Here is a 19,937-nt window from a genome sequence, read left to right as displayed (position 1 = left end):
TAAGGCTACTAACACAACTTAGTGACCATAGCTGAACGTTAGGAATACTAATAATACTGGCCCGAGTTTCGTTTAAAACACAAGACAGACCTACTGTAGGCCTAGGCTAAATGAAGTTCGGCCGAAGTCACTCTAACGTAACTTACATCATGTAACTACAAACTAAACTAAAACGACCATTCAAAAACTGTTAACTTGACCTACTGGGTTAGAACTGGAAATAAAACAAAGTGAAAGTCCAACTTGCTGGCATTTAACAGAATGGTTTATGACAATTTTCGGATTTAGGCCACACAGCTTTGCATTGCACTGCACTGCACTGTGTTTGACCTCTAGCTAGGGACACAATCATGGAACGCCAATTGAATAAAGACATGATTTCCGCTAAGCACTAGCTTAGAGATCGGAGAGAGCCTTATAGTTTCATCTAAAAGTCCATAACATACGATGTTATGTATTAACAAACAATGAAGCCATTCAATTACTCGATGGTGCATTTTATAACAGTGATGATTAAAAGATATGTAATATGATTGGAATAAAAGTTAATAAACTGAAAGGTCACCAGTACTTTATCACGCTAACTTTGCTAGAAGTTTACAAAAGTACTCCGCTGGATGTTCTGGTCTACAAAATTCTTCTCAAACGCAGGGGCGGATGCAGGATTTGTGACAGGGGGGGGGGGTCTGACTGGTCCAGCCGCGCCTGAACGTAAGACTATCTAAGCGGAGCGCCACCATCGGTTGGCGCGGAGCGTACCAGAAAATTGTTGGCTTTACAAACCCCCCAGATGGCCGGAAACGGCACTTCCCAAGTATTCTATAAGCTGCATGTACCTAGCCTGAAAATATGGATCTCATGTCTGCAATTTCTCAATTGATGAGAAAAAAACAATCTATGAAATATGGTAATACATATCAGATGAGTTGAGATGATACAAAAATCATAATGCCTTTAGCCCCCAATCCCCCTCCCGTTCCGTCACCACTGTTTGATGCAGGGCCGGATCCAGGATTCTGGAAGGGTGAGGGGTTTGGCCTCCAGTGATCCTAGGGTCTAAGGGGAGTGGGTTTCCCTCTATCCATTGTGAAATTCTTGGATATTTAAGTACAACAGGGAACCCCCTTCAATTTAGCCATGAAAAGCACCTACAAAAACTCACTCGAAATGTATCTGCATCAGTACGAGTTAGCTAGTTTTATTGATGATTTATTCATGGTAGATTGGAGAGAACAAACCCCGTGGATGTTTCTCACTGAACTTTCGGACCACTTCGTCAGTGTCGATAGGAGTGTTTTAATACGTGTTCATTCATACTTAGTAAAGATTCCTAAATCCTATTGGTCCATTCAGGTCAGCTGACCGTGGTTAATCCTGTGAGTACCGTAACGCACGGCAAAATTACGGGGCATCACTTTAATAAATTTTTGGTTATATGTAACCAAAAATGTTTTGTTTTATGATTTTTCCCCCACACAAATGGTAGTGTATGAATGAACGGGGTTAATCAACGGTCCAGCGTGCGTTACTCACATGATTAATGCACTCCGGGTGTTAATGCTATCGCTGGATGCACTCGGGCTCCGCCCTCGTGCATCGCTTGCATTATCCCCCGATCGTGCATTAATCCTGTGAGTAACGCACGCTAGACCGTTGATTAACCCCTTATTCATGAGAACAAGAGCTGTGAGACGTTCCTCGCCCATTGTTGATCGGAGAACAGTTTTATGCCTTCTCACCGCAGAAAACGATCTCTCTGCTTCACAGCTTGTCACCGGAATGACACATGCGATCTGTAGAAGTACCACCAAATTAGGCAAAAGGTCTTTGTTACATGTGTGCAGTACTAGCAACAGTGAATCTGGCGGATTCTGCATGTTCTTACATTTGGAGTGCCATACTTCCAATTCTGTGCGGAGGAATCTTGAACTGGGGCAAATCATCTCTGTACCGTGATCTGACCCTCTACAACTTTTGGGAGTTCCGATACCTCCATATTTATCATCACTGAAGGAATGAGGGTAAATAGTGCTAATATTGCACCGTTGGAGTCGTTGGCGAAACGTTCCTTCATTTGGGAACAGACATCATCTACAAATGGTATGGCGATTGCTCGTTTGAAATAATCCCTTGGGGTCTCAGGCATTTTTGGCACGTGTAGCACGCGTGCACACTATAGTTCATTTGACGGAAAAGACACACCTGGCTGACTTGTAAGGACAACCGCCCTTCTGACGTCCTACATGTTTAAAATTGGCGTTTAATTTAATTATTTTTTTCCCTCTCTCTTTTTTTCTCTTTTTTTTTCTCTTTTTTTGTGGCCAAGAGCAGGGGGGTCCGGACCCCCCTCTGGATCCGCGCCTGAAACGTTTAGATTTGTTAATATAGACTATTTAATGTCTCAGTGTGGGCAACTGCTTTATGAGTGGCAATAATGACTGTTTGGTTGAATGTGTGCATAGTTGACCTTTATTCACTCAGTTTAGCCTATAAATTCTATAAATATGGCCGGTCAGTGAGTTACAGAAAAACTGGCAACCCTGCAGTGTAGGCTGTAAACTTCAAAATGATATAAAAACCGTGACACCATGTATTGCTTGTTTTGTATTACTGGCTACTTTTATAATTCTTCTCAGCATTTTAGAAATGTTAAAATAGACTATATGTGGGCAACTGCTTTTAAGAGTGGCAATAATGAATGTTTGGTTGAATTTGTGCATGGGTGGCCTTTATCAGATTTTCTAGCATATCTGGATGCGATGCTGTTCCCCTTTTTATACAAACATCGAACTTTCACCAGTATTGGACTCGTTATATTAGCAGTAATTTCCTGGTGGTTCCGAATCTCCACATTATTTCCAGACATCGAGGAGTTTTAAAGTACACAATCACAAGTCTTAGTGAGGAAATATATTTTGAGAGTGACTATTATATGATTTTATAGCATATGTGGGGTCGATACAATGACATGACGAAATCCTTCTCTAAGTAAGAGTTGGAAACTGTTTATAGATGAAATGCTATTTACCAGTCCCATGCACTTACATCGAGCGCACCGACACGAGGCTAGATATAATGGTTTCATCAGGGCCGGATTTACCAATGGGCAACGTGGGCAGCTGCCCACGGGCCTCCACAACAAAGGGCCTCCACATACTTCATGAAAAAATATATATATAAGGGGAAATTTGAAGAAAACAAATTAAATGTAGGCTGACAAATATCATCAATCAAAATCATATTGCGCGCTGCTTACACCATGCATACGCTTGAAGTCATATTCAATTTTAATTGTATCTCTTTGTGAATGGTATAGAAACAGCTAAGTGGTTGTTTTCCCGTTATTGCAAATCACACGTCGGCAGACAAACATGATTGGCCTAATATCCAAAGTCATCAATCTCAGCGTCTATTTTCTTTAGAACTAGGTTCAAGGGCGGTGGAACCAGGGGGGCACAGGGGGCACGTGCCCCCCCCCCACTTTTCCTCAGGTTAAAAATGTGCCCTTTTTCTACATAAAAATTGAGGTGTCTCAAGTAAGCAAGAGGCCAGGGAACCAAAATGACCACTCGGGAAGGGCCGTTTCCGACCATCTGAGGGTTTTGTAAAACCAAAAATTTTCTTGTACGCTCCGCGCCAACCGATGGTGGCGCTCCGCTCAGATAGTCGTGTATACAACCTTGCGATTCCTGGCTACGCCCCTGACCTTTAATGAATTTCTGTGGGTCAAACTCAAAGCTATTTCAAATGGAAAAATTTGTTAAGGTATTAACAAGAAATAAACTCTAATTCGGAAGATTCCTACGTGCAACTAGCATGATTTCACCTCATTTTGTCGATCAAAAGAAGACTTGTTCCTTGTTTTCCAATTTGCACACTGGATATTGCAGTGGTAGTATGCATATTTTCCTTGAGAGGGGGGGGGGGGGTCGTTGATGGAGTGATGTGTATACGCAAATAAGATAATACAATAAGAGTTATAAAGGGTACTAAATATAAGGCAGCATCAGTCCAATCGAATTTCTGCAAAGTGCCCTTTGATGTCGGTGCCCCCCCCCCCCCAGATTAAAAGTGCTTCCGCCGCCCTTGACTAGGTTAATGGTTTTGGTTGAAACATTTCAGTACACCATGACAGTGCGCCTGTCATCACCTCCCTCTAGTTCTCAGACAGGTATTGCTAATTGATTCTTTTCATGTGCAATGATGAAACTGTCTTCTCACCCCCTCTACACACACATACACAGGTCCGTGCGCGTCTGGGCAGTTGGCAATTGGCATTAACATGTTCGTCATGAATCATGTTAGTCCAGTCCAGCTAAAAGCAAGTTTAGGCCCTGGGTTTGAGTTTCTTCGGTTGTCCGGGATAATTAGCATATGTAGGCCGATCAAATTCTTGGAAATGGGACAACACCCCCTTTCTCCAGAACCCAATTTCTAGATAACTTTAGTCATTTTTGACGTCGGATTATGAAAGAAAATGCTCCATATCCCCTTATAATGGACAATGACCTGATATTCTAACCCTAACCTTGATTTTGAAAACATTTTGCAGTTTCCAGAGAGTGAGAGAGGTTGTAGCAACCTTTTTACTTGTACTGAAAATTTTGCATGCAAACAGGCCTACATACCGTAATGAAAATTCTTCAGAAATCACAAAATTTACTACAGAAATCACAAAATACTGCACCATTTCGCATCCAAGAACCCTTAATTATTGGGAAAAAATCCAATACCCCTCCCCTTACACACCTCCCCCAGGACGGCGATCACTGGAGGGGGGGCCTCCACCACTGAAGGTTGCCCACGGGCCTCCACTTGTCTAAATCCGGCCCTGGGTTTCATTTTAGCGCAAGTACTCTCCGTTTGACCGTTGGCACTAGAAACGGAAAGACAGTCAAACATCGAGTGAAAGGAGTCGATAGCCTACATGGTTGAATTGAGTAGTAGTTGCCAAAATGACTAAAGTTGGATGTTGCACTGGTATCAGTTTTTAACGCTGCGCTGCGTACTAGTAGAAGGAAAGTTATTGCAGTTTGGGCGCTCCATACTTGGCCTGCGTATCTCATGCTCATAATAATCATATCATATGACCATGTCCTGACCGTGTGTCCAAAAGTGCGGTCGAACCACACTTGATATCTCCTTCTTCTGTAAAGTATTAAACGTATGAAAAATGTGTAGTCATGATCGCACGGCCCCAGTCGACATTTGCTAGGTGAGAAATTTTTGAAACAGCTAAGGCTAAGTAAGAGTAAGATAAGAAGTATGAGTCACTATCAATAATCAAGTGCTAAAGTTAGTCCAAAGTGAAAGTCGGGCCTATAGCCTATACTACTATAGGCTAGGCTATGACAGCTTAGGCCTAACAAGTAACAGTAACACTACTGTAACTTGTAAGTTACATTGGTGGGCAAACAAATATATTTCGACGAAACTTGCAAAATGCATTTTAATCCATTGAATTGACGGGAGTGCTCAAATTAATGCGGTCGCTGTGAGGCCCCATCCCCCTCCCTTTGCTATACACGCTACCCAACAAGATAACCTGCTACCATGCTTGTTATTTCATGTGCATGATTATAACTTTATACCATCATTATATCGACCGACAGAAGTTAATCCAATATTGTTACTTGGAAGCTGCAGCATGATATATTACATAACTTCAACATCGCACATGTGAATTCACACAGATTGATCAGTCATTAGAATCTATAGGCCTAACAGAAATATTGTTTCCACGACTACAAAGATTTAAGACGATTAATGTCATAAAACCGATGTAGCTATGTCACTGGACAGACAGTTTTGCAGTAGCAGAAAGGCAGAAATCAAACAAAAGTGTTTTTGGCCAATATTCATTCAATTTGGCTGAAATCTCAGTTGATTGGTAAAATTTGAAAGCTCTGAAGCCACTAAAGTCCACCATTTCATATAGCTTCCAGAGACTTCGCCCCTGGACCCCACGCAGATAGCGCAAAGCGTTCGATCTTGTTGACAGGTCAATAAATTGAATCTGCCCAACATACCCCCTAAGATGAAATCCTGACTACGCGCTTGACTTTCTCTACAATATATCAAGTTTATATTTTTAGTTGGACAACAATTCAGCAATGAAACTCAGGAATAAACTGTTGAATTTGAGAAAAGATACATTCATAACAGCACCGTTACCATGGTTTCAAGTGTTTTAGAATGGGGCATATTGCATAAGTACTGAACATGACCGAATTGGTCGAGCATGAAACATGCCCCAACTCAAACTCCTTGTCCTCTCAGCCCCCAAATGAAAAAGTCTGGTTACACAACTTGTCCCTCGACCTTGCTCAGAGTTTGGTATTGGTAAGATAAAACAGTTTCCTTTTCTGTCATTAGTTTGCTCTACAGCATGTAGCACCTTCTTCCGATTGTAACAACTTTTTCAAGCTTGAACAGATAAAGCCAAAATTACCACAGTGAAACAAGGAAACATCAATTTTGTAATTTTAGACACTTTGTTGATTATTCCATGATTTAGTTAGCGGAATTGTAGGGTAAACTTCAGCGCATGCGCAAAGTCAGGGAAATTATTCCTTGCTTCTAGCAGTATGACTCCCGACCTTCACAAGTATAATTCTTTCTATTTTTGGCAGAATCTGGTCCGACAATGGATGACATCATATAGCTAAATTGATAGCACTAAGTGTAAACCAGTGAACAAAGTCATCGAGATGGTCATCAACACACCACCATGATCCTTTCAAATGACTTTAATGCCCTTACTATAACGAATTCACCATATACCATCATATATGTCATTTGTTTCTTTTACTAGATATGACAATAAAAGAGGTCAAGATGGCCATGCTCTTCATGATCAAAGGTATTGGTTGATGCCTAGCTACAGTATAGCTACACACAACCTCCTGATCGATATGATCATTGTCCTTTCAGATCTAAGGTAACGTATGGTCATTTGATGTTTTGTTTCTTCCAAACAGACTCTTATTACACATTATTTTTTCTTATATTTAAAGGACCTGAAATTCAATTAGTCCTAGTGAGACCTTCCTCAGATAAAACAGACTAAGGGGGTGGGGTGGGGGAGTAAAAAGAACAGAATATACAAGGCTACAAGTTGAACAAACAAGCAGCCTTGCCATTTTGGTCAATTTAATACATGAATTAAAAAGAACATACATATCAATACAAGCCTACAGGGTACATGGGAACAGAAGGCTTTACCGTTGATAAATGGTATTTGCATATCAGCCTTGAAATGCTTGTTTGTCTGCTTGTTATAATAAAAACATGGTGGCAGTTTAGAAAGTGTAACAAATTCAAAGGATGGTAGTATGTTGTCAATGTATCATCCCTATGCAGGGAAATTCTGTGGATATTTAAATACATATATCTAGACCATAAAAACGCCTTCATTTTGTCCTGAACCCTTCTGGTATAAAACACACAAAAAAAAGTTCCTGTACCTTATTTGATTAATTAACAGAATTTTTGTTAATTATTAACTCAATTACATCACTAGAATTGGACTTTGGTGTTTATACTTCATTACCATTACGAAAAGGATTGGGAGTTACAGGATACTGTGTCAGCTTGACGTTCTACTTGTCCTTGTGGAGTGTACACAGACTTATTCTTAAGAGGTTCTGGTATCAACCAGTGCCAGGAATTGCGTCAACAGCAGATACAACCACATTGAGTTTAATGTGATTAAGTTTTAAGCAAAGGTAATGCAGCATTCGGTTTTTTAATTTGGTTTTATAACTTGATGAAGGCATTTTATTCCAGACAGGATTGTAAGTATGAGTGAAATTTATGTGACACTTCAAAATATAAGAGAATTAATTATAGTCTCCATTAATATTTGATAATAATCTTATGTCATTTTGGCTGTTTTTGTAAGCTGATATCATTTGAAGAAAATTAGAAGCTTTAATGAAAATTTTTGTACACAGTGGTGCATATAAGTTCTTATGTATCATTATGTAATTTTGACAAATACATAAAAATAAAAGGGAATTGTTCACCAGTTAAAACAGCTTTGTCTTCTTGAGTCTGTCTTTGAATGCTAAAATCCAAATTTTAGGAACCTAAATAATAAGGAAATAATTTAAAGCTCAACTTTTGTGAAGCAGTTTTGAAGTGTCTGAATTTTGTTGCTTGTAAAATACTATGCTTCAAGTGTCAAATATTGCTATACAATGTTGAACTTATAGAGCAATTTGACCATTTAGAATTGCATTTGCAATGCGATATTGGATAAATTACTCCCTGGAATCCCTGCCCTGATAATGTTTTACCTACACAAGTTTTTTGTTGTGTACAGATTTTTCTCTCTTTAAAATGTTGCTAAAACATATGGAGAGCTGTCTTTCTCTACTCTCAAGACATATTTTTATTTTTATTTAGCTTTCTTCTTTTCTGGAAATATTAGTTTTCTTCTAAAATGGCTTTTCTTTCCGTGTTTCTGACATAATCTTTTCTTCGATCTTTTCTTCGTACTTTTAACTTCAGACCACGTTGGAAAAACCACAACATTCAAAGGACAGAGAAACACAACGTTGGAGTACAAAGCAGTCTGATTGTTTCTTGAATACCAAGATCTGGCCATTTTCAATTGGGAGGATGTGACGCTAATGTAACAGAGCAACCATCTGATTTTATAGATCATTAGCAATCTATAAATTATTCATTACCAACTTCAGGCAGATCAGAGACATAAAGACAGTATAGCCTCACATTCAAGGATTTTTAATTCTGTCAATTCGAGTCACTCGGTAGCGAAACGCACCAACAATGACAGGAGTTGGAACTCAGTTAGGACTCCTATTATGGAAAAACTGGTTGCTACAGAAAAGGAAAGTGTTGGTGACCATTTTTGAGATAGCCCTGCCTCTTCTCTTTGCAGCCTTCTTACTTCTCATGAGAAGCTATGTACCTTACAATGATTTCCCTAATCCGACAGTCTACGATCCCTTCACCGTCAACCGGTTTTCCAGAACTCTTATTCCACCGACATCTACCCGGAATAGTACCCCTCCCCTCTACTGGAAGATCGCATTTTCACCAAGCACAAATCTCACCCGAGACATTGCGAGCAGAATGGTGGATAATATGAAACCAATCTCATCATTGATCAGAGTAGGTTCTGGTAAGTTTCAGTCTAGTTAAAAGGCCAATTTTTTTTTTTTTACCGTCTCCAGATATGCCAGATATATGAGAAACATGGTCAGCTTAATGTCACAGTTTACTCAACCAAAGTTGTTCATTATCTTTTTATAATTATTATCTGTAAAGTTCTTCATATTTTGCCGATGGAAATCCCTAAAAAAAAAAAATTCATATGGAGTCATCTATTAAATGAGCAAGTTATAGAAAGAGAAGGAAAGAGTTATCACTGCATGGTAAATGGCAAATGTCAAATGGTCACTTTACTGCCACTGCTATAATTACACATTTAGAAAAGCTCTTAAATGACTTAGAGAGACCCTTGTCATCACTTGTCTTAAACATACTTTTTTGGGAGGTTAATTTTTCAAGTTTAGCTGGATCCCCACAACAGAACTATTCATATCCACCATATCAACTTTATTTCTTAAATAATGAGTCACAAAGTTTAAATGTATTGTATTTCTGTTCTGCTTGTGATTAATGATTTTATTTCTAATCTGAAGTGGCTTCTGAAGGTTTTGCAGACATTTGTCTGAAATTCAGGACCAAATGTGGCCTGCCACCTTTAAAGGATGTTAAGGCACAAGATTAAATATTGATATGTTGTAGACTACCATTAAAAGTAATACTGATATCAGTCTAGGTTGGACTTCTATATAGCACATGTGATGTTTGAGAAAATGACCTTTAAAAGAAATGATGTTCATCAGTTAAAGTGACTGGACTATATAGTCTAGCTAATACAGATAGCATGATGTCATCGGTTCCTCAGATAAAACAAAAACACTCAATGGGAAAAAATGAAAACATTTATGATGACCTTTAAAACAATGATGTTCATCAATTAAAGTGACTGGACTATATAGTCTAGCTAATACACAGAGCATGATGTCATCGGTTCCTCAGACAAAACAAAAACAGGCAATGGGCAAAACATAAAAACTTTTATGATGATTTAGAAATGGAATGTTTACAATACACATTACAAATTTGTCAAAGACAAATGGTGTTGGAATGTCATCCAAGGTTAGTTCGTTCATTATATGAAGTTAACAGAACATGTTTTTGGTTGAGTTATATTAGAATTTAATTAATAAATTAATTAGCAAATTTAGGCATAAAACAAATGTTTTAAAGTATCACCATAAAGGTTGTCTATAGTCATTTAAAATCAATTAACAATGAGACAGTGTAGGTAATGTTCAAATATTGCAAGCTGCTTAAGTAAGAACAACATCAGCCCACCACACAAATGTTTTGTAACAATGTTATTTTCTTGATCTGAAACATGTGATTATCTATTAATAGGTTCATTAAACATTTCCTTCTATAGTTTGAATGCCCTGTGCGGCACTCCTAATGTACTAGGCTTATAACACTGTTGATAGCAATTAGTGATGATAAGAGGAAGCTGAACTTTGTACTGGATTTAAAACCAAAGAGTTCTTTGGAGAGAGAGTGATGATCATGAGCAAAAAACTATAGCTTATAAGTAGTAGCCTATTTAGACTACTTATGTACACTAGCAAGGCAAAGCCTTATTACTAGTATTTAGAGTACTTACAGTATGTACACTAGCAAGGCAAAACAACTACTGTAGTATTTAGACTACTTATGTACATTAGCAAGGCAAAACCTTATAACTAGTATTTAGACTACTTATGTACACTAGCAAGGCAAAAGTGAATAAACAAAGCATAATTTGATGACTATGAGAAAAGAGCTATAAACGATTCATTTCAGTTTAAAGAACATCAATTTGGTGCTCATAAATAGGCTAGAAAGACCAAAGTAAACTTGACAAGAGGAAATAACGTTTTCGGTAGGACTGATCGAGTGTCGAACAACTAATCTCAGGATTGTTAAGTTCTGTACGATAGGCTACTGACTGTGATATTCAGCCCTTATTGTTTATCCGTCCTCATATAGCAATTTCTTTGCTGAGTTTGCCAATCAGAAGCCACAGTACTTTGCAAGCTTTGTAACCATGTGTGGTTAAACACCCCAATTTAATTTGATAAAACCCAAAAGGTGGCCGGGAAAGAGCTTGAATAGAAACTCAGCTTTTTTTCTGTGTGTATAAAAGCATATGAACAATGGAAAATTGACTTTTTCATTTATTTATTTTGATGTGATTCTTATAATAATAATCAAACATGTGATTAAAGCATCGCAATTTAATATTGTAGGCTGTGATTGTTGCGGTGACAAAAAGAAATAGAGTCTGACATCTGTGTTTAGAGGAATAAAATATTCTGGCAATATCAAGGGTGAAGATTTCCCCATAGTAACATCCTATGATGATTCCTATCAGACCAACAGATGTATGCAACCTCATACTAGTTTCTAGTTTAGGGAAATGGAGTCGATAAAGTAGCAGGCTTTGACAAAGCTCACCTGAAAAGCAAGAAGGAAGGAAGGGGTGAAGGGGGGGGGGGGATTTGTTCCCTCTTTTTTTGCATCATTCCTCTGCATTAAAGAATCATCTCCCATTAAGCTCTGCGGCAACAATTCTCACCGTTTGAACTATAAAGTGTGCTAATAAAGTTGATAGCAAGTTTTGGAAGCTACATTATATCATCCAAAATACCATTTTGATATCTGCAGTGATTCTGTTGCTCCGCCACATAGAGGACTCCTTTATTTGCAAAACTCTGACAAAACACTTTCGATGTAAGAAAGATCAGAATCATGAAATAATTTCAGGACAGCTTTTCTATTTTTTGGGGGATAATTTAGAAGACTTTATAAAGATTAGAATCATGAAACCATCTCACAATAATTTCTGTATGTATTATTTTTATTTTATTTTACAAACAGCTGTTGGATTTGAAACTGAAGATGAAATGGTGAAATTCTTCAAGAAGCAGAACACTTCTTCATCTGATTACTTGGCCGGGGTGGCCTTCCATGATATTGATGAGACTGACTTAGACCTTCCCATTGATATCAAATACAGTATTAGGCTACAATCATCACCAAGGAACTCACCGGAGGGTCTTGTGGCCCAGATTCAATGGCCCACAACTTACCTTTTCCCCTTCTACCAGTTTCCAATCCCTCGTGAGAAAAACAGCACGAGAGGGGGATTTCCGGGTGAGACTTTATTTTAAGAATCAAAATAAAACCGTTAGTAAACTGCTCATCCATTAGAGAGCCTGTGTAAGAGAATGTGTAAAAGTAAGTTGGCCTGACGTTTCGAACTTAGCAGGATCTTCTTCAGAGGCTAAAAATTTATTTTAAGAATGTAGAATTTACTGCATGTAACATGGATGACTTAATAGTTTCAAGGAAACCAAAACAAAAAAAACACCTTTGAGAGAACTATTACAGAAGGAAAGAAAATATATGATTTCAATATTTACAATTGGCCTGGTAAAGAAATAAACAATGTTAAAAAGATGTAAAATTCACATTTAGAACAATCATGCTTGCACAAGGTTTATTATGTAATGAAATCTTTCTTTGCAAGTTTTTAACCAATGGGAGAGGGCTTGATTTCAACCTCTACTTTCATAGTATTCATCGTTTAATATAAGAAAATAGTTATTCAAAGTTTACAATGTTTTATATAAACTGAAATGTTAGTCATAGTTGGACAGCCTCAAGTACTACTCTGACTATGTTGGCAACAATAACTGTTGTAAAATCACTTGTAGGATAATATTGAATAGATTTGGGGATTAGAAATAGTTGATGCTACAAATTTGAAGGCGGCGCACAGTTTAATTTCTGTTTGTTAGTACTCATAGTGGCTTCATGCATACTCAACTACTCATTGCTCCAATTTGGCATATAATATTACATAGTTTTGTAACAGTGGTAATTCTCCTGAAATGATACTATGACATAATGGCAATTGACACCCAAGAAGAATAACACGGTTAATACTGTATAAATATTAATTATCCAGTACAAATAACAGTGTGTGCAGTCAAAGTTTACTTTTGTCAGAAAGATAATTACTAAACTGCTGACTCACAATAGTTTGTAGGTGTTGACTGGAAAGGTCTCACTGTTTGTCGGGTTAACTTGATTTCAATTAAGAGAACAAGGTTCAGGCAGTAGTTTGAGCAGTAAAACTATGTCTGCTCTCTGTGTGAGTAAGGTGAGCTGTAAACTCTGTCTGCTCTTTATGTGTGTGAGGTGAGCAGTAAAACTATGTCTGCTCTTTGTGTGAGTGAAGTGAGCAGTAAAACTCTGTCTGCTCTTTGTGTGAGTGAGGTGAGCAGTAAAACTCTTGTCTGCTCTTTGTGTGAGTGAGGTGAGCAGTAAAACTCTGCTCTTTGTGTGAGTGAAGTGAGCAGTAAAACTCTGTCTGCTCTTTGTGTGAGTTAGGTGAGCAGTAAAACTTTGTCTGCTCTTTGTGTGAGTGAATGAGTAGTAAAACTGTCTGTTCTTTATGTGAGTGAGGCATTTGAAAGAATAAGGTTTATACAGTAATTTGAGCAGCAAAACCCTTTCTGCTCTTTGTGTGAGTGAGGTGAGCAGTAAAACTCAGTCTGCTCTTTGTGTGAGTGAGGCATTTGAAAGAATAAGGTTAATACAGTAATTTGAGCAGCAAAACCCTTTCTACTCTTTGTGTGAGTGAGGTGAGCAGTAAAACTCTGTCTGCTCTCTGTGTGAGTGAGGCATTTGAAAGAATAAGGTTTATATAGTAATTTGAGCAGCAAAACCCTTTCTGCTCTTTGTGTGAGTGAGGTGAGCAGTAAACTCTGTCTGCTCTTTGTGTGAGTGAGGCATTTGAAAGAATAAAGTTTATACAATAATTTGAGCAGTAAAACCCTGTCTGCCTTTTTGTGTGAGCAGCAATACCCTGTCTGCTCTTTGTGTGAGTGTGGTGAGCTGTACAACTGTCTGCTCTTTGTGTGAGTGAGGTGAGCAGCAAAACCCTGTCTGCTCTTTCTGTGAGTGTGGTGAGCTGTAAAACTGTCTGCTCTTGGTGTCAGTGAGGTGAGCAATACAACTCTGTCTGCTCTTTGTGTGAGTGAGGTGAGCAGCAAAACCCTGTCTGCTCTTTGTGTGACTAAGGTGGGCAGTAAAACTGTCTGTTCTTTGTGTGAGTGTGGTGAGCTGTAAAACTGTCTGCTCTTTGTGTGAGTGAGGTGAGCAGTAAAACTGTCTTCTCTTTGTGTGAGCGAGGTGAGCAGTAAAACTGTCTGCTCTTTGTGTGAGTGAGGTGAGCAATACAACTCTGTCTGCTCTTTGTGTGAGTGAATGAGTAGTAAAACTGTCTGCTCTTTGTGTGAGCCAGGTGAACAGCAAAACCCTGTCTGTTCTTTGTGTGAGTGGTGAGCTGTAAAACTGTCTGCTCTTGGTGTCAGTGAGGTGAGCAATACAACTCTGTCTGCTCTTTGTGTGAGTGAGGTGAGCAGCAAAACCCTGTCTGCTCTTTGTGTGACTAAGGTGGGCAGTAAAACTGTCTGTTCTTTGTGTGAGTGTGGTGAGCTGTAAAACTGTCTGCTCTTTGTGTGAGTGAGGTGAGCAGTAAAACTGTCTTCTCTTTGTGTGAGCGAGGTGAGCAGTAAAACTGTCTGCTCTTTGTGTGAGTGAGGTGAGCAATACAACTCTGTCTGCTCTTTGTGTGAGTGAATGAGTAGTAAAACTGTCTGCTCTTTGTGTGAGCCAGGTGAACAGCAAAACCCTGTCTGTTCTTTGTGTGAGTGGTGAGCTGTAAAACTGTCTGCTCTTGGTGTCAGTGAGGTGAGCAATACAACTCTGTCTGCTCTTTGTGTGAGTGAGGTGAGCAGCAAAACCCTGTCTGCTCTTTGTGTGACTAAGGTGGGCAGTAAAACTGTCTGTTCTTTGTGTGAGTGTGGTGAGCTGTAAAACTGCTCTTTGTGTGAGTGAGGTGAGCAGTAAAACTGTCTGCTCTTTGTGTGAGCGAGGTGAGCAGTAAAACTGTCTGCTCTTTGTGTGAGTGTGGTGAGCAATACAACTCTGTCTGCTCTTTGTGTGAGTGAATGAGTAGTAAAACTGTCTGTTCTTTGTGTGAGCCAGGTGAACAGCAAAACCCTGTCTGCTCTTTGTGTGAGTAAGGTGAGTAGTAAAACTGTCTGCTCTTTGTGTGAGTATGGTGAGCAGTTAAACTCTGTCTTTTTGTGAGTGAGGTGAGCAGCAAAACTCTGCCTGCTCTGTGTGAGTGAACATACGTATAATATAGAACTATGATATCCATGAGCAGCTCCTTTGTAAATGGTAATTACTGTAACTTTAATTTTAATTAAATGATGATGTTGTCTATATACACTTGCTACAATAGTGTATCAGGACTTAAACTTGGAATAAAAACCATATGTACCAAATGCCAAATTGCTGAAAATGCATAATTGTTTTAGCCTCGTTGCTATGCAAGTCAGCTCATGATATCATTTCAATATAATGAGGAATAAATTAATGTAACATTAAATTACTTGTTTTGTTATCGTAGGATACTATCGTGAGGGCTTCCTGACCATCCAGCATGCCATCGACAATGCCTTATTGCAATTTAAAGGGGTGGAGACGAGGAACGTGTCCGTCCTGCTGCGGCGTTACCCTTACCCACCGTACTACGATGATAGATATGTCTCCATTCTACAGTTCAATTTTCCAGATGTCATCATGTTTGGTGTTATTCTGATTGCTCTCAACATTGCAAGATCTGTCACTCATGAGAAGGAAAAACGGCTGAAGGTAAAAGTTAAAGAATGAATAGATCAAAATTACTTTAAACAGATGTTTTATTGACCAGCTGAGTCACTCCATCTTCATCAGGTCAAAGTAGAGTCTCCAAAGTAGCTTTCTTGACTCTTGCTGATTCAGTGAATTGAGTCACTTCACTGTTTCTATGCATTAAAATTGTCAGAAATCTTTCTTTTTATTTTTGAGAGTGAGTGACTGGAATCATAACTGATGACAACCATGTGAAGGACAGCCTGCTTTACATCAACTATCTCTTCCTCTTCAGCATCCAGAATTATGTTGTGCTTATAGGAGTCCATGAAGATGATGGTGTTAAATAACTGGACCCATGGGACCACTTAGTTCTACAAGTCTCTTATCTACTGTACCATAGTCAACATCATATATTCTCTGTTCATTTAGAGGAGTCCATGAAGATGATGGGGTTAAGCTTAACTTGATCCACTGGACTGCCTGGTTCCTCAAGTCTCTTATCCACTGTACCACAGTCAACATCATTTATTCTCTGTGCATTTACAGGAGTCCATGAATATGATGGGGTTAAGTAACTGGATCCACTGGACTGCCTGGTTACTCAAGTCTCTTATCCACTGTACCACAGTCAACATCATTTATTCTCTGTGCATTTACAGGAGTCCATGAAGATGATGGGGTTAAGTAACTGGATCCACTGGACTGCCTGGTTACTCAAGTCTCTTTTCTACTGTACCATAGTCAACATCATATATTCTCTGTTCATTCACAGGAGTCCATGAAGATGATGGGGTTAAGTAACTGGATCCACTGGACTGCCTGGTTCCTCAAGTCTCTTCTCTACTGTACCATAGTCAACATCATATATTCTCTGTTCATTTACAATAGTCCATGAAGATGATGGGGTTAAGTAACTGGATCCATTGGACTGCCCGGTTCCTCAAGTCTCTTCTCTACTGTACCATAGTCAACATCATTTATTCTCTGTTTATTTTCAGGATTCCATGAAGATGATGGGGTTAAGTAACTGGACCCACTGGAGCGCCCGGTTCCTCAAGTCTCTTATCTACTGTACCATAGTCAACATCATTTATTCTCTGTTCATTGACAGGAGTCCATGAAGATGATGGGGTTAAGTAACTGGATCCATCGGACCCCCTGATTCCTGAAGTCTCTTATCTACTGTACCATAGTCAACATCATTTATTCTCTGTTCATTCACAGGAGTCCATGAAGATGATGGGGTTAAGTAACTGGATCCATTTGACCGCCTGGTTCCTCAAGTCTCTTATCCACTGTACCATAGTCAACATCATTTATTTTCTGTTCATTCACAGGAGTCCATGAAGATGATGGGGTTAAGTAACTGGATCCACTGGACCGCCTGGTTTCTCAAGTCTCTTATCTACTGTTTCATAGTCATGATTCTGATGAGCATCTTCTTCCTGGTCCCGCTCAAGAGCGTAGGTGCGGCAGTGGTCAACAACACGGAGCCGCTGATACTGTTTATATTTCTGATGATGTATTCCATAGCAACCATCATGTACTCCTTCATGATTAGTAGTTTCTTCTCTAAAGGTATGTTACTTTTATATCCATAGCAACTATATTTTACTTGTAAACATGTCTGTACGATAGTACACAAGCTGAAATGTACTGTTTGTAGATACTTTAACAATATGTGCAATTGTTTAAAAGAGAGAATTATGATAAAAGTAGCAAAACTTTAAAATTTATGACAAATATACTCTCTTTTATAAGGTGTTATAATTTGTAATTCAACTTTGATTTTTAATTTTTTTTTAAATTTATATGGGTGTTATCAGTGGCTTATTTGACTCAAAATGCATGTTGTGTCTATGAATGTATGGTTTATGCATTTAAGAACTTATGGAAACCACCACAAGCTTACTGCAAGATTGAAAAAAAAAAAAAGCCAAGCTGTATGGATGCATCCTCTCTGTAATTTCATTCACAGCCAACTCAGCCACTGTTGCGGCTGGAGGTCTATTTTTCGTCAGTTACACTCCGTACTACTTCAGCCTTCTGTGGTATGAAAGCGTCTCTTTAGCCGGAAAGATAAGCATCGGTCTGTTCTGTCACAACACTGCTATGGGCTACGGAGGTCTTCTCATCGCACTATTTGAGGGAACTGGTCAGTCCAAGCAATTAAGTTTTCATTGTCATATCTGTACAGAGTCACAGTTGTTGAAAAGTGTTTTAATGAGAAAGAGGGTGGAGGAAGGATCTTAAAAAGAGGAGGCTTACTTTAATGCAAGCCTATATATTGCATATAATGTTCCAAGGTTAATGGAAATTAGACAAAACATAAGATGATGATGCCCTCAAATCTATTCAACTTGTTCTCTCACGACTATCAGAATATAAGTTACCACAGAAACAAAGATAAACTGTCCAAGAAGTGGTAACCTCTGACCCTTACAATATTACTATCACTATATAGTTGCTATGAGGTAAATGCTATACTCCAGTGAGAGGAGTTGAGAGATAAGACTGGTTGATTGTGTTTACTAGGTGTGTTTAAGATCTGCTGTATAGACCCCAACTATAGCACGCTATCATGAAAAAGTTTCTTGAGTCTGTCTTGGTGGTAAAATGACCTCTTTTTACCAATTAGTCTGCAATGCCTGCCACATGGCAGCTTGTATGAGGGTCTTTGTGTGAACGCTGTATGATTAACTACACTGTAGACATGAATATATTTCCAAACAGTGTTTACACAAAGAGCCTAATGGTGTTAATAATAAGCAGCAGTTATTTTTACTACGCTTAAGCGACCACAAATGTGGGAGAAAGCCGCAAGGGGCTTATAGATTACAACTTACACGTCGGGTGGCTTCCAACATTTTTAACTCAAATTTAGAATCTTTTCATGCCGGGTATCAAAACCCGAAAGCTCCCGATTGCTAAGCCTTATTGCTTCAAATGCCACCCCCTTTATCTACTCGGCCACAGCACATGGTGTTAACAAGATATGCAGGCTAATTTTAGAGCCGAGGTCGACTTAAGACTGTTACGTAAACACAAAACTTTCCTTGCTATAGCGTGGCCTATTGGATAACACAAGAAGATCCAAATTACTGTTCTAATTACCCAAAGTCAAATTAAAATGTTGTAGTTCAATGAACTTCAATAATCTTAAACCATGCTTTAATGAGTGCAAAGTTCTTAAAGATACCTGATAAGGATTACCTGTGATATCAATGTTTTGAGTTATTTTTTTAGCAGATAACATTAGACTGGGAATATACAATCATCAGTTAAATCTAATATTTATTTAGATGTATAAACAAGCAATTTTGGAGGTGTTTTGGGGGTGGGGAGGAGGGCGGTTGGGCTTCTTGATGCATGTTTTGATATTTTTATCATCTTTATTATTACAAAGTTTTAGTGGTGTTTGCCCAAAAAAAGTTCTGATCATATCTTCCAAGAAATAATAAAAAAGAATCAAAATCAATCTTGTCATAAAATTTGTTTGATTATTTTACAGGTACCGGCGTGACTTGGGAGAATATTAATGAACCGGTTTCCGTAGACGATGACCTGACCTTCTTAACTGTCATTATTCTTTTGGGCGGCTGTTCAGTATTTTATGGATTAGTGACCTGGTACGTGGAGGCGGTGTTTCCTGGAGAGTACGGCATGCCAAAACCTTGGTATTTCTTTGCCACTGTAAGTCATTTTTCAACCGATATCATCATTCAGATTGTAAATGTTCATAGTTGTGTTGGCAGTTAAACTTTTCTGTTCATTCTACGTACGTATGCAAGATGAACATTGCAAGGTCTTAATCTTCTGACCTGTATCTTTACAAACCACATGAGAAAATTGGAGATTGTGAAAGTAAAAAAGAAACAGATGAGTGGAGACATTATTTACAGGACACTGACTAATTAAAATGAACTGCTCAAGGAAAAGAGCATTGGATGAAGGCAATGTTTGACTATTTTAGGCCAAATGGTTTCGCTTTCAGCCTAACCATATATTTTGTTTATTATGTTCTTTTTGTGATCATTTCATACCAGCATCTCTCCCAGTTAGTTTTCTGCTCTGAACTGCCATAAAAAAGTAGCCTTTTTGCGGAAAAC

The 19,937-nt window shown here is 38.6% G+C and overlaps 2 protein-coding genes across 3 annotated transcripts in view; one reads left to right on the top strand and one right to left on the bottom strand.

Moving 5' to 3' along the window:
- LOC139960188 (mediator of RNA polymerase II transcription subunit 7-A-like) overlaps positions 1–19,937 on the bottom strand; it is a 129,553-nt gene that overhangs the window by 9,244 nt on the left and 100,372 nt on the right. The window contains exon 2 of the mRNA XM_071958365.1: positions 205–304. The gene's annotated coding sequence lies outside the window, so the exon portion shown is untranslated. The remainder of the gene's footprint in view (positions 1–204; positions 305–19,937) is intronic.
- The window catches only part of LOC139959973 (phospholipid-transporting ATPase ABCA3-like), a 28,490-nt gene continuing 16,095 nt past the window's right edge, over positions 7,543–19,937 (top strand). Inside the window, exons 1-7 of one of the 2 annotated variants that reach the window (XM_071957931.1) lie at positions 7,543–7,727; positions 8,515–9,151; positions 11,992–12,267; positions 15,602–15,846; positions 17,166–17,406; positions 17,807–17,983; positions 19,340–19,521. In XM_071957931.1, the coding sequence (XP_071814032.1) occupies positions 8,797–9,151; positions 11,992–12,267; positions 15,602–15,846; positions 17,166–17,406; positions 17,807–17,983; positions 19,340–19,521 (1,476 nt within the window). In that variant the 5' untranslated portion in view covers positions 7,543–7,727; positions 8,515–8,796. Of the gene's footprint in view, positions 7,797–8,514; positions 9,152–11,991; positions 12,268–15,601; positions 15,847–17,165; positions 17,407–17,806; positions 17,984–19,339; positions 19,522–19,937 lie in introns of both variants that reach the window. The other variant, XM_071957932.1, reaches the window with a different exon arrangement.

This window comes from Apostichopus japonicus, chromosome 19 (genome assembly GCF_037975245.1).
Source record: "Apostichopus japonicus isolate 1M-3 chromosome 19, ASM3797524v1, whole genome shotgun sequence".
NCBI lineage: Eukaryota > Metazoa > Echinodermata > Holothuroidea > Aspidochirotida > Stichopodidae > Apostichopus > Apostichopus japonicus.
This window is presented reverse-complemented; position numbering and strand designations above follow the sequence as displayed.